Source organism: Danio aesculapii, chromosome 11 (genome assembly GCF_903798145.1).
Source record: "Danio aesculapii chromosome 11, fDanAes4.1, whole genome shotgun sequence".
Lineage (NCBI taxonomy): Eukaryota > Metazoa > Chordata > Actinopteri > Cypriniformes > Danionidae > Danio > Danio aesculapii.
Genome location: NC_079445.1, coordinates 12641382 through 12661233, shown reverse-complemented (window position 1 = coordinate 12661233; position 19852 = coordinate 12641382). Strand labels below are relative to the sequence as shown.

Genomic DNA, 19852 nt, shown 5'->3' with positions numbered 1-19852 from the left:
TGTAGTGTCCAACCAGTGGCAAGTTTAGTTAAACATTTAACAAAATTAACAAAAAAATTACAAATGAATAAGTCAGCTAAGTGAGCCACCTTTTGTTACATAATTTAAAACTGCAATAAAATACCTGAACATTTCCATATTGTCTGTTCAATTGCATACAACATTTGAAGTTTCCTCATTGTACATTTATTAACACACACACACACACACATATGTATATATGCGTGTTATATTTATACATTGTTTTTCCAAATTTAGTTGCATTAAAGTTTAAATTTTTTAAAATCGTCATTGTATGCAAAGAAAAGTTATACTGAATAAAAAGTGAATGTAGACATGTTTGGCTTTTGACACATTATTTAAAATATGTTGCGAAAAATAGCTATTAATTTTGTTAATTTTTTTACTTGCTTAAATATGTATTTACTTTGCTTTTGAACAGGTCGTGAAGCGGGCAGTGGCTAGTCAAAAAGACCAACCAGAAGCTGCGGAGAGGGCGGAGAAGTTTCGTCAGAAATATTGTCACAAACTCCAGACTCTTCGGCACCAGCCTTTGTAAGAGCAGCATGAACTTTCCTCCTCAACCCAGGCTTATCTTGTGCTCATTCTTCAGCTTGACTGATATATAAATTTCATTATCATATCTTATTAGACATTAGGATATTTTACGAGATACAGGGCTGTTTACACAACAACGTTTACAGTCAAAAACAGCAATCTTCAAATGAGATTTGCCTGTTTGTTTACATGGCAACGGCATTTCTGTTGCATATAAAATGCATAAATGTGAAAACAGATTTTGAATGGAAGTTTTTGAAAAAGATGATATCATGCTCGTGTTTTAATATGCGTTTTGGTTGGTGTATATTAAAGGCAAGAGCAAACAAACACAACTGTGGCGGGGTATGTGGTAGTTTGGATTGGGAATTGAAATTCTATTCCAATTCTGGAATCGAATACTTGTTATAAAATTAAAAATTCGATTCCTCTTATCAATTCCTGTACATGCGCAAATTCTTATTTTTTCACTTGACAATCTGCCAGGAACTTCTGCGCTGGCCATCACCTTGAATTTGCTATAATCTAAACATTAAACGGACTGCAACATGTGCTCAAAACGCTACATGTGGTAAAAAGCTATAGCAAAGTCAAGTGTAATCACTGCTTTTGTATTGGAGTCGAAAAAATATATGAAGTAGGATGTTCTTTTATTACGGTCCCAATATGTTTAATATTTTTCTTTTGCAAAATACTTCTGCTATTTTCCAGATTTTTAAAATCTGCATCATTCTATTCAAACTGAAGGCCATGCAGCACCTGTAAATTGGTGTTTTCCAAAAGATACAGCTTTGTGAATGTTTTATTTCATGTGTAAAGTCTTTAATGTCTTTTAATACATGTATTCTATTCAAAGCAGCATTTATGGATGCGAAATTAACCTCGAAAACATGGCATGATTGTGTTGCATTTGATTTTATTTATTTTTTTCTTTGCACGATTCTTTGCCTGATCATTTGCATAATAATATTAATATTAATATATAATACATAATAATATTTATTAAACGAATTTTAGAAAAACTAAAGCATAAATGTATTAAAACTGTAAAAATATAATAAAGTCTATGTCTAGTAGATCGGAAATAAAGGAAATCGGTTATCTATAATTTTATTATTTAATGCATATAGTAGGCTAGCCTATTCATTAAATGTGTTTAAGTGGTCTGGAACTTTTAATACGATTGTTTGTAAATTATAAAAACTGCATCAGTAGTCTAATGTGTCTCCTTTGTCTATTGGTCACACTTTAGGCGTATAGTTAATGTATTTTACTAACCTGACCTAATAATGAAAATCATAGTTTAACAATTATTAATGCATTATTAAAACCCAAATTCATGCTTGTCAACATTAGGGAAGGCAAGGCATGTTTATTTATATAGCACATTTCATACACTATGGTAATTCTAATTGCTTTCCATAAACAATAATAAAAGAAACAAGAGAATAAAAATGATTAAAATAATAAAAAATTATTCAAAACAGATTAAAATGTGTTAAAACTGGTTGTAAAACAATGAAAAAGAAAAGAAGGACCTAATAGTGTGATCTGTCGGAAGTAGCACAGTGCTCATTCAGTAAAGGCACAGATGTGTTTTTTAGTCTTGATTTGAATGTACCTACTGTAATGTTGGAGCACATCGGATCATTTCTGGAAGCTGATTCCAGCAGCAGGGGGCGCAGTAGCTGAAGGTGTATTCATCCTGCTTTCATTGACCTCTTGGAATTTCTAATTTACTTGATCCAAATGATCTAAGTGATCTGTTTTATCTGGTTTATATTCAGTGAGCATATCTGTAATGCATTGAGGTCCTAGGCCATTTAGTGATTTATAGACTAGTATTAGTTTAAAATCTATTTTGAATGTAACTGGGAGCCAGGGTAAAGACAGGAGGACAGGTGTGCATTAACATTAGTTAATGCACTGCGAGTTAACATGAACTAATAATGAACAACTTTATTTCTATTAACTAAGGTTAACAAGCATGAACAAATACTTTAATCAATGTATCGTTCATTGTTTGTTCATGTTAGTAAATGCATTAACTAGCATTGGCTAATACAAACTATTGTAAAGTGTTTGTCCATTTGTGATCTGATCGATGAAAATTAACCTGAATTCCCTCGTTAACAGCCTAAATTACTTTATTTTATTTTATGTTTGACATTGGAATTAAAACTAGGAATCGATTTTCCAGAAACTGGAAACGGAATCCTATAAAATTGTAACGATACTCAACCCTAGTGGTAGTTTTATGTGAATTTATTTTTTTATTCGTTTTATAAAATATATTAATTTATTTTTGGATATCGTCACTAATGTGTAAACGTGAATCATTTTAAAAACATTGTCGGGTAAAGGAGAAACTTTTTTTTTTTTTTTAAACAAGGGGAAAACTTTTGTCTACATCGTTGTTGTGTAAATTTAGCCCGTGCGCGCGTGTGTGTGTGTGTGTGAGCTTAATTGTTGCTGGATGAGTGTTTCTTCTACTAATGTAGCCTGCCTCTCCTCTTGTCTCTAGTGCTTATGGATCCCTCACCGTCAGAAGTCTTTTAGACACAAGAGAACACTGTTTAAACGAGTTCAACTTTCCTGACCCCTACTCTAAGGTTTACTTTGAATCATCCTTCATCTTCCCAGTGCTGCCTCAATTTACAGTTTATTAGTCCCCCTCAATCTCCCAAGTATTGTAAATATTTTCTGTGTTTGATTTTTCTATTTCTATCAATCTGTTTTTATTTTAAATGGTCGTCCAGGTTAGGTGTTTTGTAGTTGTTGGTGTCTAATAAAAATGAGGAGTTCATCTAATTCTCTGTTTGCATGTAGATCAAGCAGAAGGAGAATGACATGGCTCTGAAATATTATCTAAAAGTGGTGAAATCAGTAGAAGAGCTGAGCTGGGAGCAGAGACAGTTTACTTTGGTCAAAGGCCTACTGGCTGGCAATGTATTTGACTGGGGAGCCAAAGCAGTGTCAGAGTAAGTGTACCTTTAAATATGCTTGGAATTTTTCAGCTATGTTTTAGATGTTTTGTTTACATGTAGGTGTATTATTCAATTGTTTTTCAGTGTGCTTGAAACAGATCCAGAGTTTGGGTTTGAGCAAGCAAAACAACAACTGCAAGGTATGAAAACCTTTTTTTTTTTTTTTTACTCTCATACAGGATTTTTCTGAGCTTACAATGAGGCAGAGGTACTGTTGTATCCCGATCATGAAATTGATGCTTCATAAACAAAAACAGTTTGCATTATTTTAATAATCTTTTCAAAAAACATTGTTTTAATATTAATGTATTGAAATATTTTATTAAATGGAATAAAACTGAATGTAATATACACAAAGAGATAGAGTATTTAGGACTGCTCTAATTTCTTGATGTAGCAGGATGTTTACTGTTTAAAGGTACAATCCTCCAAAAATCAAATTTTTTTTTAAAAGGCTCATGTTAGTCTTATAAATGTATTTACTTTATCATTTTCATCTTTATGTCATTCAAATTTAATTCATATTAGCTGAAAATGCATTAACTAATGTTTAAAAACATGAGTTTGGATTTTAATGATGCATACGTTTTACAGAGCAGATGCCCTTTCAGCTGCAACTAAGTACTAGGAAACACCCATACACACTCATTCACACACATACACTACAGCCAATTCACCTATACTACGTCTTTGGACTATGGAGGAAACCAGAGCACGCGGAGGAAACCCACACTAAGAAGGGGAGAACATGCAAACTCCTCTCAGAATTGCCAACTCAACCAGCCGGGACTCGAACCAGCGACCTTCTTGCTGTGAGGGGACAGTGCTAACCACTGAGCCACCATCTCATACAATATTTTACAAATGAATTATGCAATTTCAAAATTTACAGTTTACAAATTACAGTTTTTATTTTAGCATGAGTATTAACATGTTTTTATTCCTGTGATGGCAAAGCTGCAATCCAACAGCCATTAATCCAGATTTTAATATTACAGTTTTCAATGTCAATAGATTTGGTGCTCCGGAAACATTTCTTGTTTTTTTTTTTTTTTTATCATTTCCCATTTAATGTTCAATTTATTCTTCCAGAGAGGCCATGGCTTGTGGATGCCTACAGCCAGTGGATTGAGAGAATGAAGGTCAGATCTTAAATAAACAATGAGTATAACAAGCATCTCAGTTTCGATATTGAAGTTATGTTTAGCTGCCCTCATACACAGTTTCTTGACTGGGTGTGTCCAATTTATTTGGAAAGTTGTCATAGAATGAAACCTTGATATACCTAGGCATAGCTGAATAAGAGTTCAGACTATAGAAATTACCTTGAGCCTCAAATACCATTTTTCACATTCTTATGTAGATGATTTGAGTGTAAAATCTTGGTGGAAAAAAAAACACTGATATGGTGATCTGCAACGGGTCATTAATAGAAACAATTCAGGCATTTTATTGAACACAACATTTCCCAAGATTACATCAATGATATTTTAGTCAATTTTTTTTAAACAAGACCAGCATTTTATTTTCCTCAAAACAAGACCACCGTTATAAAGGACTTGGGTAATGCAGTCAGACATGGAGTTAATTCTGGGGACCTGTCATCCCCTGGTCAATTGAATAAAGAGGCAGAGATTCAGTTATGCTAAAAGCGGACAGCTGGCATTTCAGCTGTGTTGTCCACATTATTAATGTAATTAGTTCTAGTTACTAGTTACTTCTCGTAAATAGCAACTTAGTTACATAATTATAAAAGTAAATTAAACTTGTTTTAGTTTACTGTATCATTATTATTGACACCTTACAGATTTTCATCTGTTGATGTTAATCTTTGCACACACTTTGTAACATTTTATTTATCAAGTTTAAGAGTCTCTTTAACACTTACGTTTATTTTATTATAAAAAGATTCGATATTTTGTTTAAATATTTTAGTTTTTGTCTATTTAAATTATTTGCCTTCGTAATGTTGGTAAATTAAAACAAAGTGGTTAAATAACAAAAAATTCTACTATTCCTAAATACTATTTTTTTAAAATATTTAATAATTATAGATATCGAATCATATGAAACATATCATGTAAATTTTTATTTTGATTTTATTTATTTATTTTTTTTTTTGCAATATCGCGTAGCCCTATTCTATTTTGCTTTAATGTTGTAGTAGGACAATGTGAGGGACACCTATCAAATTTAATATCCTATTGTAATTATTAACATTTAATATTGTGGAACATTAAAATATAATAGATGGCTCAAAACTTTTCAAAGTTATTGCACAGACCACAACTGGCCAACATAGAAGTCCATGAATAAATTATGGTTCTTAAAAAAAATAACATGAATATAGATGGATGGATGGACAGACAGCCAAAGTTCTCGGCATGAATGGGTGACCCTTTTGAAAATGAATATTTTATATATTTCTCAGTAAATATAGCCGTTATTTTGTTGCATGTAAACAAATTTTTATGAAATGGTTATATGTGTTAAAATAAGAGTTGGTCACCTAACATCTTTAAGAATTGGAATAAAAATTTAATTTAAATTCAAACGAGCAAAAAAAAAAAAAAAAAAAAATTATATATATTAATAACAAACTACAACATTTTAACTAAATTGTATATTTTATGTTTCTTTTTTCTTGTTATAAAAAATGTTTAACAAAATTGTGAAGTGACTGTAAAGTTGTGTTAGATTAGTTTCAGTTTTGGCTTTGGTACTGTTTATATACAAATATATTATTAAAGCATCCCATAGAAAACATTAATTTAAAAGAGAGCTCTGTGAGGGGTTTACTCATTTATGCTGAATACTGTAGATGTATAGATCACAACAGTCACAAAGTCAGAAAAAGTAATCGAAAATCCAGTTAACCACACAGTATTATGATTGTAATTTACTCTTGAGTGAGTTCCAGAATCAATTGCAGTTGCAGAATATCCAAATATTTTTTTATATGTAGACATATTATTATAATTGTTATTGTTGTTATTATTATGAAAATGCCTTTGCCTATAATGATCTTGGGATAGTCACTGTTTTGTAAAAAAAAAAAAAAAAAGTATGGTAAATCTATTTTAAAGCATTGTGTGTATTTTAAATTGAACATTTAGTTTGAAATCACATTCAACAGTCTGAATTCTTCCTGTTGTTGATTAAACATGCCTGCTGGCTTTCTTTTACAGGGTCCTCCTCATAAATGTGCATTGTTTTTCGTAGATAATAGTGGAATAGACATTATTCTTGGGGTTTTCCCTTTCATTAGAGAGCTCCTCATCAGAGGCACAGAGGTAAGTCAACAACATGGTTTCCAATATTCTTTGATAAGTAGTTGGCTTTTTCATCAGTCATGGACGAAATAAAATTGTACTCAAATTAAAGATAAAACTACTTATTGAGTTTTATTTTATTAACAAAAGTTGTGCACATAGTATAATAACCAAAACTGGAAATGGACATGTGAGATTATTCAGGCATTTTTAAAGTGGGCTTACTTTGAATAAGTGAGTTTTTAACAGGAGACTCTCACCGAATCATTAATTTCAGTGAGTCTTTGACTTAAAAGCATATGCCAAAAAACTTGGATAAAGTACAAATATACTTAAATACAGTCACTGTCCACTGCTTTTTAAGGTTTGCTTTGTATCAGTTACACATATGAGCATATTTACTTTAAGGTTGTGCTTGCCAGCAACTCAGGTCCCGCCCTGAATGATGTCACTAATAGTGAGCTGCAGATCCTAACAGAGAGAATTGCTGCCATGGACCCTGTCATTCAGTGAGTGTTCACCCTTAATGAAATTAGCAACAATTTTGTGGCTTATGAAATTTGTGTTTAGTTTGTCCCAAACCAGATTTAACTGTCTCAAGATGCCCAAAAAATTCTCTTACAAAAAGAGTAGGTGATCTGCCAAAATGCTATCCGTAAGCATAATAGCTTTAAAAACAAAGTCCCTCCCATGCCGTCCAAAGCCATGCCTTCTTAAAGATGACAGTTGACAATAGGGCTGTGTGATTAATCAAAATCAAATCGCAATTTGAAACATTGTGATTAGCTAATCGCAAGAGGCTGCGATATGAAATATACAGTATATAAGTATTCTTTAATTCTGCCCATTCAGATTTGCAGAAAGCGCACAATAAAAAAAAACAAACAAACTGGAAAGCGCGAACAAGTAGGATGATTACATTTGCCACTTCAGAAGCATTAATAGACAAATATCAAAGAAAAACAGGACATCAGTAATATGAGAATATTTTGGTTCAAGGTTTCAAAGACACAGACACTGAACAAAACAGGTCATTTGTAAGAGCTGTCATAGAATTGTTGTCATAGCATGACTAAATACAACAACCAGCACCTAAAAACGCACCACAGGCTTTGAGGTGATATGAGTGTCTTGCTAAAAAGTCAACTGAAAGTATTGCCAGTGACTCTCAATCTAGTAGCAAGCAAAAGCAAAGTGCAATTTCATAGTTGTTTCAGCCATGTTAGTTAGCTGAGTGTTCTGTATTTTTATAATTATAATTTTTTTGTTTGCATAATAAGCTATAATCTCCCTCATTTGAGTTCAACTTATTTGCAGAAAGGGAAGGTCATTTTATTCGTGTTTACTGCTTGCTCTAGAGAAAAAAAAATTGTTTCATTTCTGAATATTTAAAAATAAATTTGAATGAATGTTTAAGTTAATATCTATTCAGTTCTTTTTTTAACTAACACTCACTGCATTTAAGCAGTAAGAAGCTACGATACAGATTGAGCTGATGATTGAGTACAAAATTAATACGCAAATCAAATCGAAATCACAATATCTGTTATAAAAATCGCAATTAGATATTTTCCCCAAATCGCACAGCCCTAGTTGACAACCCACTAGATAATGTCATTCGCCAGATACTATATAACTTTATAGTACTTTATAATACTACAATTGCAACCAAAGATCTGTATTATATCTAGCATGTTTTCAGTTGTGTAGCAAACTTGTCATAATGTGCAATATTTCATGCATGCAAAAATCGCTGGTCCCACTCTCTCATAAATTACTTTAAAAGAGCAGCGCGATCTGACGAAGCATTATCCAGAGGATGATATGGTGTAGAACGACCATTTGGGCAACCTGAAAATATGCAGATTTTGTTTGATTTGGACGTTTAGAAACAGAACTTATAAGACAGTTGTAGTTTAATTTTATTGGTGATTCCTAATATGTTATGTAATGGTAAGCTTGGCAAACAGTTTTGGAGAATTTGAGGTTTCCTCATTCGGACAGAATGCCCAAGCATACTGCCCGAGAGGCGTTTCAAAGATGGCTGCTGAGTGAAATGACAATAACAATGGTCCTAATGTATTTCCTGTTTCAGACCATTTTTTTCCAAAGCTTCTGAGAATCGAAAGCTCCATGTATTGACTTTTTTTTTTATGACGGCCATGTTAACATTAGTTATGGCTGAATTACTTCTTGTTACAGTTCTGAAATAGTTTTTACAACAAGCAGGAACTATTCCTGGACCAATGATATCCCCATATTGAAATGGTCTATAGACTGACGATACTCCGGAAGAGAGACTCGGACCAGACGAGAGTTTCTGCAGATTTTGTGTGATTTGGATGTTTAGAAATGAAGCTAAAGACACAGATGTTGTTTAATTCTATTGGTGATTCCTAATATGAAATACAATCGTAAGCTTAGCTAGCATTTTTGGAGAATTTGATGTTTCCCTATTTAAACAGAATGCCAGAGCATACTGCCCGAGAAGTGTCTCAAAAATGTCCGCCGATTGAAATGACTTGCCTTAAAGGGACTTTGTTTGCGTGACTAAAATAGTTTTAAAACATAACATTGCCTGTCTAAAAGAAATACTTCAGCCATGGTGTCATCCTTCCTCCAGCGTGCAAAAGTGCAATATTGATTCAGGATTTAAAATTTTGATTCAGCATTTGTTTTTACTGCCGTTGCTCTCTCGTGTGCACATGAACGCGGCGAACATGCACACTGTGCAGATGTAAAAGTCTCCGATTGTTGTCAAACAGTTTGGGCTACTTATCAGAATTATGGGAATTACCGGCCTGACAAATTTTAATTGGATGACATTTTTTTTTGTTTTTTTTGCCTTACCCAGAATATAAAATTACATATAAATACATTTATATGTAATTCATACAAAAATGATTTTGAAGACAATCACCGGCTGCACCATTAAAATTTGACATTCTGTTTTTTTTTTTTTATATATCCCTCAACAGTAAAATGGAGGTGTCTTTCATCAAATGTTCGTATTGGTTATTATTTAACTAAAACAAATCTCTTAAAAGGTTACCTGAAATATTATTATGCTATTGAAGTAGCTTGTAAGCTAGCATTTTAAAAATTTTCTGTGAATGCAAGTGTGATGCTGAACCCTAGTTGTTTACTTGTCGCCATTATGTTAATGATCTTTCACACTGACATCAAAACTATTCATACTACAGATGAAAAATAATACAAAATAATAATTAATTAAGCATATATTGATTTATATCATATAGTTGTAATAACACACATCTAAACAGTCTTCAATATGTTAAAGTACCAAAAAATCCAGAGGGTTTCTTATTAGACATGTAAGCTCTTCAGGAGCCTAGCAAGATGTTTTTCAGCCAAAGTTTAAATAAATAAAGGCCAATTGGTATATTTCTAACATGGGTCAATATAATGTCTTGCTTGTAGTACACATACATTCACCAGCTTAGTACACTGTCTGCATAAGTATTTGGTACAGGGCATACAGAACTGGTGAAGTAAATTGAATTTCGAATTGATGTGATAATACCTCAAAGTGTTACCCTTTAGCAGTCACAAGACTGAAACCTCAGGTTTAAGGTTGCACTCACAAAGTCTCCTCACAAAGTCTCCTCGCTCAGGTAGAAAATTATTCTAAGTGGCCAGCGGGTGAACAAAGACTAAATATACAGCAGGAGCAGACTAGTGTAGAATAAAACCTTGCAAGAGTGGCTTGGAGTTGGACTAAAAAAAATCCTGCGCAGACCCCCTGTTTATTTTTTTTTCCCCAATTTCTGTTTACTGAGAGATTTTTTATTTTTTTTTTTTAAGCACATTTCTAAACATAATAGTTTTAGTAACTCATTTCTAATAACTGATTTATTTTATCTTTGCCATGATGACAGTAAATTATATTTTACTAGATATTTTTCAAGACACTTTTATACAGCTTAAAGTGACATTTTAAAGGCTTAACTAGGTTAATTAGGTTAACTAGGCAAGTTATGGTAATTAGGCAAGTTATTGTATAACGATGGTTTGTTTTGTAGACTATCGAAAAAAATTAGCTTAGAGGGGCTAATAATTTTGACCTTATCGATGTTTAAAAAATGAAAAACTGCTTTTATTCTAGCCGAAATAAAACTAATAAAACTTTCTTCAGAAGAAAAAATATTATCAGACATACTGTGAAAATGTCCTTGCTCTGTTAAAAATCATTTGGGAAATATTTTAAAAAGAAAAGAAAATTCAAGGCGGGTGGGGCTAATAATTCTGACTTCAAATGTATATGCCCAAGTTCCATTAAATTTTGTAATGTACGTGAATCAATGAGATCTTTATAACAGTATAGCTGAAGTTAGTTATCATTATGTTCTCCAAAAATGTCTCTTTGAAAGTTGATCTTCAAAAATAATAATTAATGCTTAAATTTGAAAATGTTTCTTAACAAATGTATTTATAGATAAATTAAGTAAATCTACGATTCTTCATTCCAGTGACTGTTCATTTGAAATGTTTTTTAAATAATCTAAACCAGGGGTGCTCAACCCTGTTCCTGGAGATCTATCTTCCTGCAGAGTTTAGCTCCAACCCTGATCAAATGCAACTAAACCAACTAAATAGGATCTGAAAGAGCACTTGGTAATTAAAGACAGGTGTGTTTGATCAAGGTTGCAGGTGAGCTCTGCGGGAAGGTAGATCTCCAGGAACAGGGTTGAGCACCCCTGATCTAAAGGTTTTTTTTTTTTTTGTTTGATATACTGAATATCATTCACTTACTACCGACACGGTTAAAAAACATTGATCATGTCAATCATTTGAAGTCTGTAAAAATGTGTGTTTAATCCACTAAACTTTGTTTCTCAACATTTATTTGTAAAGACCCCATCAGTGCACCTAATGTACACCTCCTTTGTCCCTTGATTCCAACCATCATCATCGTCAAAACATTTTAGTAATGCTGGTGTGATTCATCCAACCAAAAGATGTAGCCTGTTATACTGTATGTTTTTGCAGCAATATAGCTGCCATTTATTTCACACAACGTGAGGAGTAATGACTTGGGCTCCTCTGAAATTGCACCCTTATGTTTTTTTACAGTGTACTAAAATAACATAGTTTCAGCAGCCTGAACATTTCCTTTTTTTCCAGGAGTGCACTCAAAGAGGATCGGCTTGCTTTGGTGCAGAATGGTTCTAGTTCTCCTTGTTTAGACCTGAGGTAAAACGTCTTTCATCCCATTTGTGTGTGTGTTTGTTTTATTTGTTGGAAACTAAAACAACTGTGTCCTTTCCCTTTGTTATTAATTCTTCAGTCGGCTTGACAAAGTCCTGGCCACAGTTGTCAGGGAGCGTGGCACAGATCTGGTGATCATCGAAGGTATGGGTCGAGCCATCCACACAAACTACTATGCCATGCTCAGCTGTGAGAGCCTTAAACTAGCCGTCATCAAGAACTCCTGGCTGGCTGAGCGTCTTGGAGGCAAGATCTTCAGTGTAGTCTTCAAATACGAGGTCCCTTCAAAATCCCAAGGACAACATTAAAGAATGTAAGAGTTGTTTTTTTAAGATAAAATTGTTAGCTTAGAGAAATCCCCTCCCCACCTTGTCCTCCTCTCCTTCCTTTGATTGATGTAATGTTTATTTATTTTTTTACTTTTTACTCAAAATTGAATGTGCATGTTTTCTCTGTGATGTCCTCATAATCATTGGATGACATTTGTACAGTATTTCTTCCTATTAATGAGATTGAATTTGATTGTTTCTAATTGAAGCCATTCGTCCACTAATCACCCATTTATTAATTTATTTAATTAGGCCTACTTAAGCAAATACAAGGAAACAGTTTAAGAAAGAGTGTCATTTTGTTGCCTTTCTATCTGCATTCTTAATGATCTAGAGATATTGAGCTTAAAAGTTTTTGCATTCCATAAAGCAAAAAATGTGTGTGTAACAGTTCTCTTTTATACATTAACATGACAGAGACCCTAAATGAACTCGAAATGTAAATGATCAAAATTCTCTTCAATTTGCAAATTGGGGTAAAAAAAACGGCAAATTCAGATAGAACCTAAAATTAGATAGAAATTCTAAAATTAGATAGAAATTAGAATTGCAAAAAGTAATTTTCCGCTTAGAGTTATAAGGTTCTGGCAGATCATTCATTGAAGCATTACTTTTCAATAAATACAATCACTCTGCTTATTAATTTAATTTAAAACATGTAAATTGGTGTTGTAACAATATGTTGATGTTTATTTTATGTTTAAGAATGAATATTTTTTCTTATTTGAATTAAGGATACAAGGCTGTGCTAAATATTTTGTCTAGTGCAGATGTAAATTTTATGTAATTAATATTGCAATGTTTATTGAATTATATGCTTTATATGAATTATGCCCCATGAATTTAATTATTTGCCCTTCAAAGCTTAATATTAAATTTAAAGACTTTAAAAGAAAACAGACAATGAGCAAATGAGTGTAACAAAGTTTAATAACCAATGAAAAATGTTTCACTGACTCTATATACACAAATAAAAATATTTCACATTTAATAATTACATTTTTTAATAACTGTTTCTATTTCAACAATGTAAAATTTAACACTTCATCTCAATGTCAAAAAATGCTTCTAAATCATCACATTTACACCTTTTCAGTTTTTCATTTTAACTTTGTGTAGCACAGTGTTATTTAATCCACTCTGATTTTGTTTCTTTCTGCTCTTTCCCACTGTCAACGGAGTAGTCTGGTGGATTGACAAAGAAAACTGATCCTGATTAGTTGTATAGTGTTTCTACTCATAGAAAGAACCTTATAGAGCCAAGCTAAAGTTTGACTTTGTAGATAACTTTTTTGTTTGTTTTTTAAATAAAAAGTCTTAAATTGTAAACAACTTCACATCACAATGTAAATAAGATGTCATTTCAAAAGAAAATGTGAATAACTTAATTTTGACAATGTCAAATAGAACCTTATAATTCTCTGGTGACGATTTGTAAAAAAAAATTACGTTGTACATAAATACTATAATAATAAGCATTGATATTTGACATTAAGAACTTGCATGTGCAATGGCAAATGATGATTCAGCTTTGCTGAATATTTATTATCTGTTAATAAAATGAAAGAATAATTCACACAAATTAAAACTTAAGAACTTGTTAACAATTAATCACAATAATTGGTAAAGAAGCTAAAACCAATAAATATATCACATTGTGCAACTTTACCCCGTAGGCTAGCTGGTAAAGTCACATGAAAACAATGCACAGTGTCTTTCCTTAGCTATTACATATTTGTTTACGTCAGATATTTAAATAAACACAACAAATATACTGTAAATCCAAAAAGGCTTAAGCGAAATAATGAAATGATGAAAACCATAAGCAGTCAGCCCGAAAGACTGGTGAATGACGGCTGAAGATAGGTCAGTATCGAACCCTATTGAAAAACAGATTTAGCTTATTTGCCACTCATACATCCACCTATTGATATGCACCTAAAAAAAAGTTTGATGGAAACGCCATGATGCGCATACAATTTGAAAATGAGCATATAAAACATATGCACATAACGGAGTAGGATAAACGCTTTATTCGATAAGAAAAAGTGCGCATAAACTATGATGGAAACACTTATGGCTCGTTTCCACTGACTGGTACGGTACGGTACGGTTCGGTTTGGTACGGGTCACCTTTATCAGGCTTGCGTTTCCACTAACAAGGGTACCCTTTTGGTGGGCGTGGTGTATGACAGAAAGTTTCAGTCGACGTCATTCTAGCTCGAGGAAATGTCTACAATAAAGCTGTACGGGTCGCTCACATATCATATGAGAAGCACTTCTCACAAAACAGATGCTTTACACATAAATACTTGTGTAGAAATGTTTATTACTAACTTTTCAATGAACATGAGTTGATTATAACTGCAGATCAATGATAGTGCGAAACAGCCTACTGCAACGTCTGTAATTATATTAAATAAATAAATGAACATATATAAACACATACAGCCCCTTACAGTCTCCGATATGTTCCCAACTACAGAAGAACTACATAAAGTAGACATTTCGCCCGTATTTAATGTGCTCCTTTTTTTCCGGCTTCTCCTTTGTTTCTTCGCGCTTTACTCTCGCGTATATCAGTGTCTGACAGGATCGGGTTTTAAAAGCACGTCAATAATCAAGCGCAGGTTATTATCATCAGCTCAAGAAGTTTGTTATTTCAGATATAATGTTAGACGCGCGCGAGCGCAAGCAAGAAAGCGAAACCGCTCGCGCCTCAGACTGGCTCGTAAAAAAACTACGGGGCACAGGGTAAATCTGCTCTTCTTCTTGAATTTGTGGCTGTCCATCAAGATGACGACAAGGTTTGTTTGAGCCCAGATCGACCATGGCTCGTTATTATATGTATTTATAATTCCGCTAAAATCTCTCGCTGTTTTTCAAACATGGCGGGTTTTTTGTTTTCATTCTGGCTTGTTGCGCAAGCGAATGACGCCTCTCTGTAAACCAATAGCGTTCAGCTGCGCGTGTGGCTCCGCCTTTTGGTACCCTTTCTCGTGTTTGGTACCCTTTCGAAAGGGTGCCGAAAAAGTGGTACGGTACGGTTCGGTTTGGTACGCTTTTTGACAGTGGAAACGGCCATAAAAGCGTACCAAACCGAAACCGTACCGTACCACTCAGTGGAAACGGGCCATTAAAACACAAAAAAGTCATGTGATTTTGTTATAAGAGATCATGTGATGATAATGTGTGTGTGAATGGACAAACCAGCAGGCTGAGCACATTATAAAACATCTGAAAAGTTGTTTTGGTCATTCTAAAACACTATTTCAGTAATAGTATTGTTATATTATTAATAAACTCCAGAATCAAGAGCCTCTGTGCTCCAAGTCTCACTCGTCCACACACCACCACACGTTCGTTGCATGTCGACATTTGTCTTCTGAGGCAAATTCTATTAAATGAAGAAAATATTCATGCAGCTTCTCCTACCACAGCAAATTTAGTTTTTACTTTTGATATTTGGCGCCAGTTAATTAGGAAGTGACAATTTTGTTCTCTTTGACTCATTGGATGGAAACACTGCTTTATTCACACATCTTTTTATCGACATTCCTGTTTTGCTCATAAGTTTAATTCGTATCTTTAGATGGAAACATAGTCTCCAGAGGTGTCTTACCCATCACCCACCACCCTCAACCCTAACTTTACTCTGACAGAGATGTGTTTTAAACCTCTTCACACACATTTTTCTGTTTCAGGCACTGCTCCAATTTCTGCTTGTAGACTTGCTCATGTTATATTTCAGCTACCATTGTACTGACTTATAGTACATGCAGTGTACAACATATGCAAAAGATTTTAAGCAATTTAAATTTTATTACTAAGATTTAGGAATAGAATGCCATTTTAAATAGGTACAACTCGAGTCACGATTTCTGAAAGTAATGACTTCTAGTTCCAGAGCCAGCAGAGCTACAAAATGGCCAATGCTCCATGATAGCGAGATGAGCAGAAGGAACCGAAATATGAAGAGAAGAGGCAGATCTAAGGGAACATGAATATGGAGAAGAGCAGACAAATAAGAAGGTGGTTCACAATGTTGTGAATAGCCTTTAATGTAAGGATGAGAATCTTAAAGTCAATGCGAAACTTTGACCAGAAACTAGTGCCCAAACCAAGCAAGCCAGTGGCAAGGAACAAAACTTCACCATTTGACGAGGAAAAAAAAACCTAGACAGAGACCAGGCTCAGTTGGGCACGACCATTTCTCCTCTGGCCAAACTTCTGGTGCAGAGCTGAAGTCTAGGCGCCGGGGTCTGGAGAACAATGGACATCCATCGTAGAGAAGCTGCAGGTGCAAGTAGACTGGCCAACAAGATCAATGCAGAGACTCGTCTGTCACTGGGCTCTTTCTGGAATCAGTCTCATGCTTTCCACTCCTCTATGACCACCACAGCATCTGCTCAGGATATGGCCTGGTCCAGGATTATAGAGACCTCTAGAAGTCCTCTATGATTGGCATCATCTCTTCACAGGACTTGGATCACATCAATGGCTTTGCACGATCTCTTGAGACCTCAGGATGAGTCTCCCCAGGTGAAAATAGAGAACAACGAAACAATTAGCGTAGCTGCTGTTAGTGTATTTTAACGAGATAGGAAAAAATCTCAAGGCAAAAAGAGGTGCTATGAATGGAAATGGCAGTTACATAAATATGTAAAGCACAGAAGTGTTTCTAACGAAATGTCTGGTGCATTAAGACAGGAAGAGTGTGTCGTGCAGGTGGCTGACAAGCCCACTCACTTGCATGGAAGACGCTCATTTATCATGCTGTTATGTGATGCATTGTGTTTATGCTTGACTGCAAAAATAGGTCTTTAATCTAGTTTTGAACTGAGAGAGTGGGTCTGAGCCTCGCGCATCGTTATTCATATTTGATTGAAATACAGGTACTGTCCCGAAAGACACCCAAACTCTTAACCTGAGTAGAATGGGAGCCAAGAGAATTGTAAATTAAAGTAGTCACTGGGAGAGGGAGTGGTGAAACTGGATTTGCTGGATTATAGTTGAATGATATAACAATGTCATACTTCTACATTTAACAGTGTTTTACTGTGTAAGTGTTTGTTTATTCAGTGTTTCCTTTACAGACTTATTTAAATCTTTTATTGGTGAACACGTTTTGTGTATTTCCCTGTTTTGTTTTTTGGTTTAAAATGAAACCGGCACAAGACTACTTACTAATGATTCACAATATTTCACTCACCGCTTTTGTTACTGCCATACTGAATTATATCTCTTCGAGATGCTGTTGTCTTTTAATGGCTAGCACCTGTTCCCATGACAACATTTTATGGGGATGGTGATTTTGTTTCAATAAATAAGCAGTGCAAAAAAACAAAAGCCATTTTCTAAAAACCTTTGGGGAAACTGCAGTGTAGTTTGAGAAACAGATTTTTTCTGAATCACCACACTGTTTTTTGATGATGAATGGTAAAACTACAAATGGTATGAATGAATGGTACTACTACAAAAGACCTAAATACACACAATATTGATCCATTAACACTAGATGTCAGTGTTGTATTACAGTTATTTCTTTACCTTTCTTGATAAAGGCAAATGCTAAAGTGACACCTTTTGTTTTCTTTTCTTTTTCCACTCAGGTGCTGAGTATGCAGGGAGCAGAGTCTGCAGTGCCTGCTTCAGATATTGCATCATTATAATGCAATGCATTTGTCCTCAAGTCTGATGCAGCCCTCACTTTCTACCATCTGTGGAAATCTATGTAATCTAAAATCCATTTCAGGGTTCTACAGTCCAGCATTGCCTCACTGTTTCTTCTCTTTTCAGCTGGGAGAGAGACAGACAGTTGTGTGTGTATGCATAAGACAATATATATTTTCATGGTGTTTAAGACAATGTATAACAATCATCAATTTGTGGGCACTGGACAGTAAAGCACAGTATTTTAGGCCAATGGTAATGGAGTGAGAAACACATTGATTGCTTTTTCATTCTGATTGGTTGGTTTTTCATTTGTGCCATGATTCTGTGATGATTCTGAATTGGTGGTGTAGAATATGACACATTTAATAAGTCATCAGTCAGATGGTAAATAAATAAAACTGTACTATTTTATCATTTGGCCAAAGGCAGGTTGAATTTACTAATGCTTTAAGTTTGTTTTCCTTAAATATTGTAAAATCAAATGTAAATATAACAGAAATCTGTTCATTAAAGGTACAATTTCTTTGCAAATATTGACACTCAAGATTTTAGAAAAAAAAAAGGCTTGACAATCACATAATTCTGTCAAATATATTTTACACTGTCCTAATTCAACTTGGGTCTCTTATTTTTTCTTACTCGTTCGACTTGACCTTCCACCAGGGACGGTTATTTTTCAACAATATAAAATGAACACATTTTGTAATCTCTAGCATTTTGTCATTAGTGTTTGATAGGGTTGATGACAGCGACTTTATATTTTGCCAGTGTTTGGTATTTACTGTAAAAACAGTAAATTGATCAATACTGAAGAAAGTGATCAAGGCTTGGAGTATGGATGCATATAGCTGACTTTTGTGTCACGTAAATTAACAGACAACTGTAAAAAAAAAGGAATTAGTACGATAAGTTGTCTTACAGGAGTGTATTTGGTGTACAATGATAAGACAAATAATATTTGCCTGTATAGTATAATTTGGCATCAGCACCTTTTCTAACAATGTTCGGATTGCAGTTGTGTGTTCTGAGAAACTGGACTTGGAGTGCAATCAGGTAACGCGAATGGAAAATCACATCTAGCATATAATATTTATTTTTTATAGGCTTGATTTTTAAATGTGATATTACAAAAGTCAGTAATGTCAGATTTTTTAGCAATTTTCTCCAGACCATAGAAATAAAAAAGTTAAATCAATTGAATAGTTTATAAATGTAATTTATGTCTTTAGTTTATAATTCATAGGTCTCAAACTCAATTCCTGGAGAGCTGCAGCTCTGCAGTTTTGCTTCAACCCTGATCAAACAGCTGATCCAACTAATGAAGGTGTTCATGACTCTTTTGAACACTTCGATTATTTGGATCATCTGTGTTTGATAGGGTTAAAGCAAAACTGTGCAGAGCTGCGGCTCTCCAGGAATTAAGTCCTATGGTTCATATCATCCAATTTTTTTTTATAATAATACAATGTATTTTTAAGGCATGGTTGTGTTTATAAGATGCAAACAATGTGTGCTCATGTTTCACTTGAAGGAAATCATGTTATTTTTTCATAAATCTTACTTTAATTATATACAGCTACTTTTTTTTCTTAGAATATACAAAAGGCACACAATTTAAGATAATGCAAATATAAATAAAATGAAACAATAACAAAAATACTATAAACAACAACAATACAATCAAGTACCAGCAAGTGCGTGTGTGTGTGTGTGTGCGTGCGTGCGTGCGTGTGCATGTAAAGGTAACTTGGTAAACAGGTCAGAGTACATACAAAAGGAACAATAACAGTCACTAAATGAA

The 19852-nt window shown here is 33.8% G+C and overlaps 1 protein-coding gene across 1 annotated transcript in view; it reads left to right on the top strand.

Annotated features, from left to right (window-relative positions):
* The window catches only part of pank4 (pantothenate kinase 4 (inactive)), a 124811-nt gene extending 106145 nt beyond the window's left edge, over positions 1-18666 (top strand). The window contains exons 2-11 of the mRNA XM_056468824.1: positions 443-555; positions 3083-3170; positions 3388-3539; positions 3630-3685; positions 4638-4687; positions 6734-6838; positions 7226-7326; positions 11963-12031; positions 12126-12359; positions 17988-18666. Coding sequence (XP_056324799.1) covers positions 443-555; positions 3083-3170; positions 3388-3539; positions 3630-3685; positions 4638-4687; positions 6734-6838; positions 7226-7326; positions 11963-12031; positions 12126-12354 — 963 coding nt within the window. The 3' untranslated portion in view covers positions 12355-12359; positions 17988-18666. The remainder of the gene's footprint in view (positions 1-442; positions 556-3082; positions 3171-3387; positions 3540-3629; positions 3686-4637; positions 4688-6733; positions 6839-7225; positions 7327-11962; positions 12032-12125; positions 12360-17987) is intronic.
* The last annotated feature ends 1186 nt before the right edge of the window (positions 18667-19852 follow it).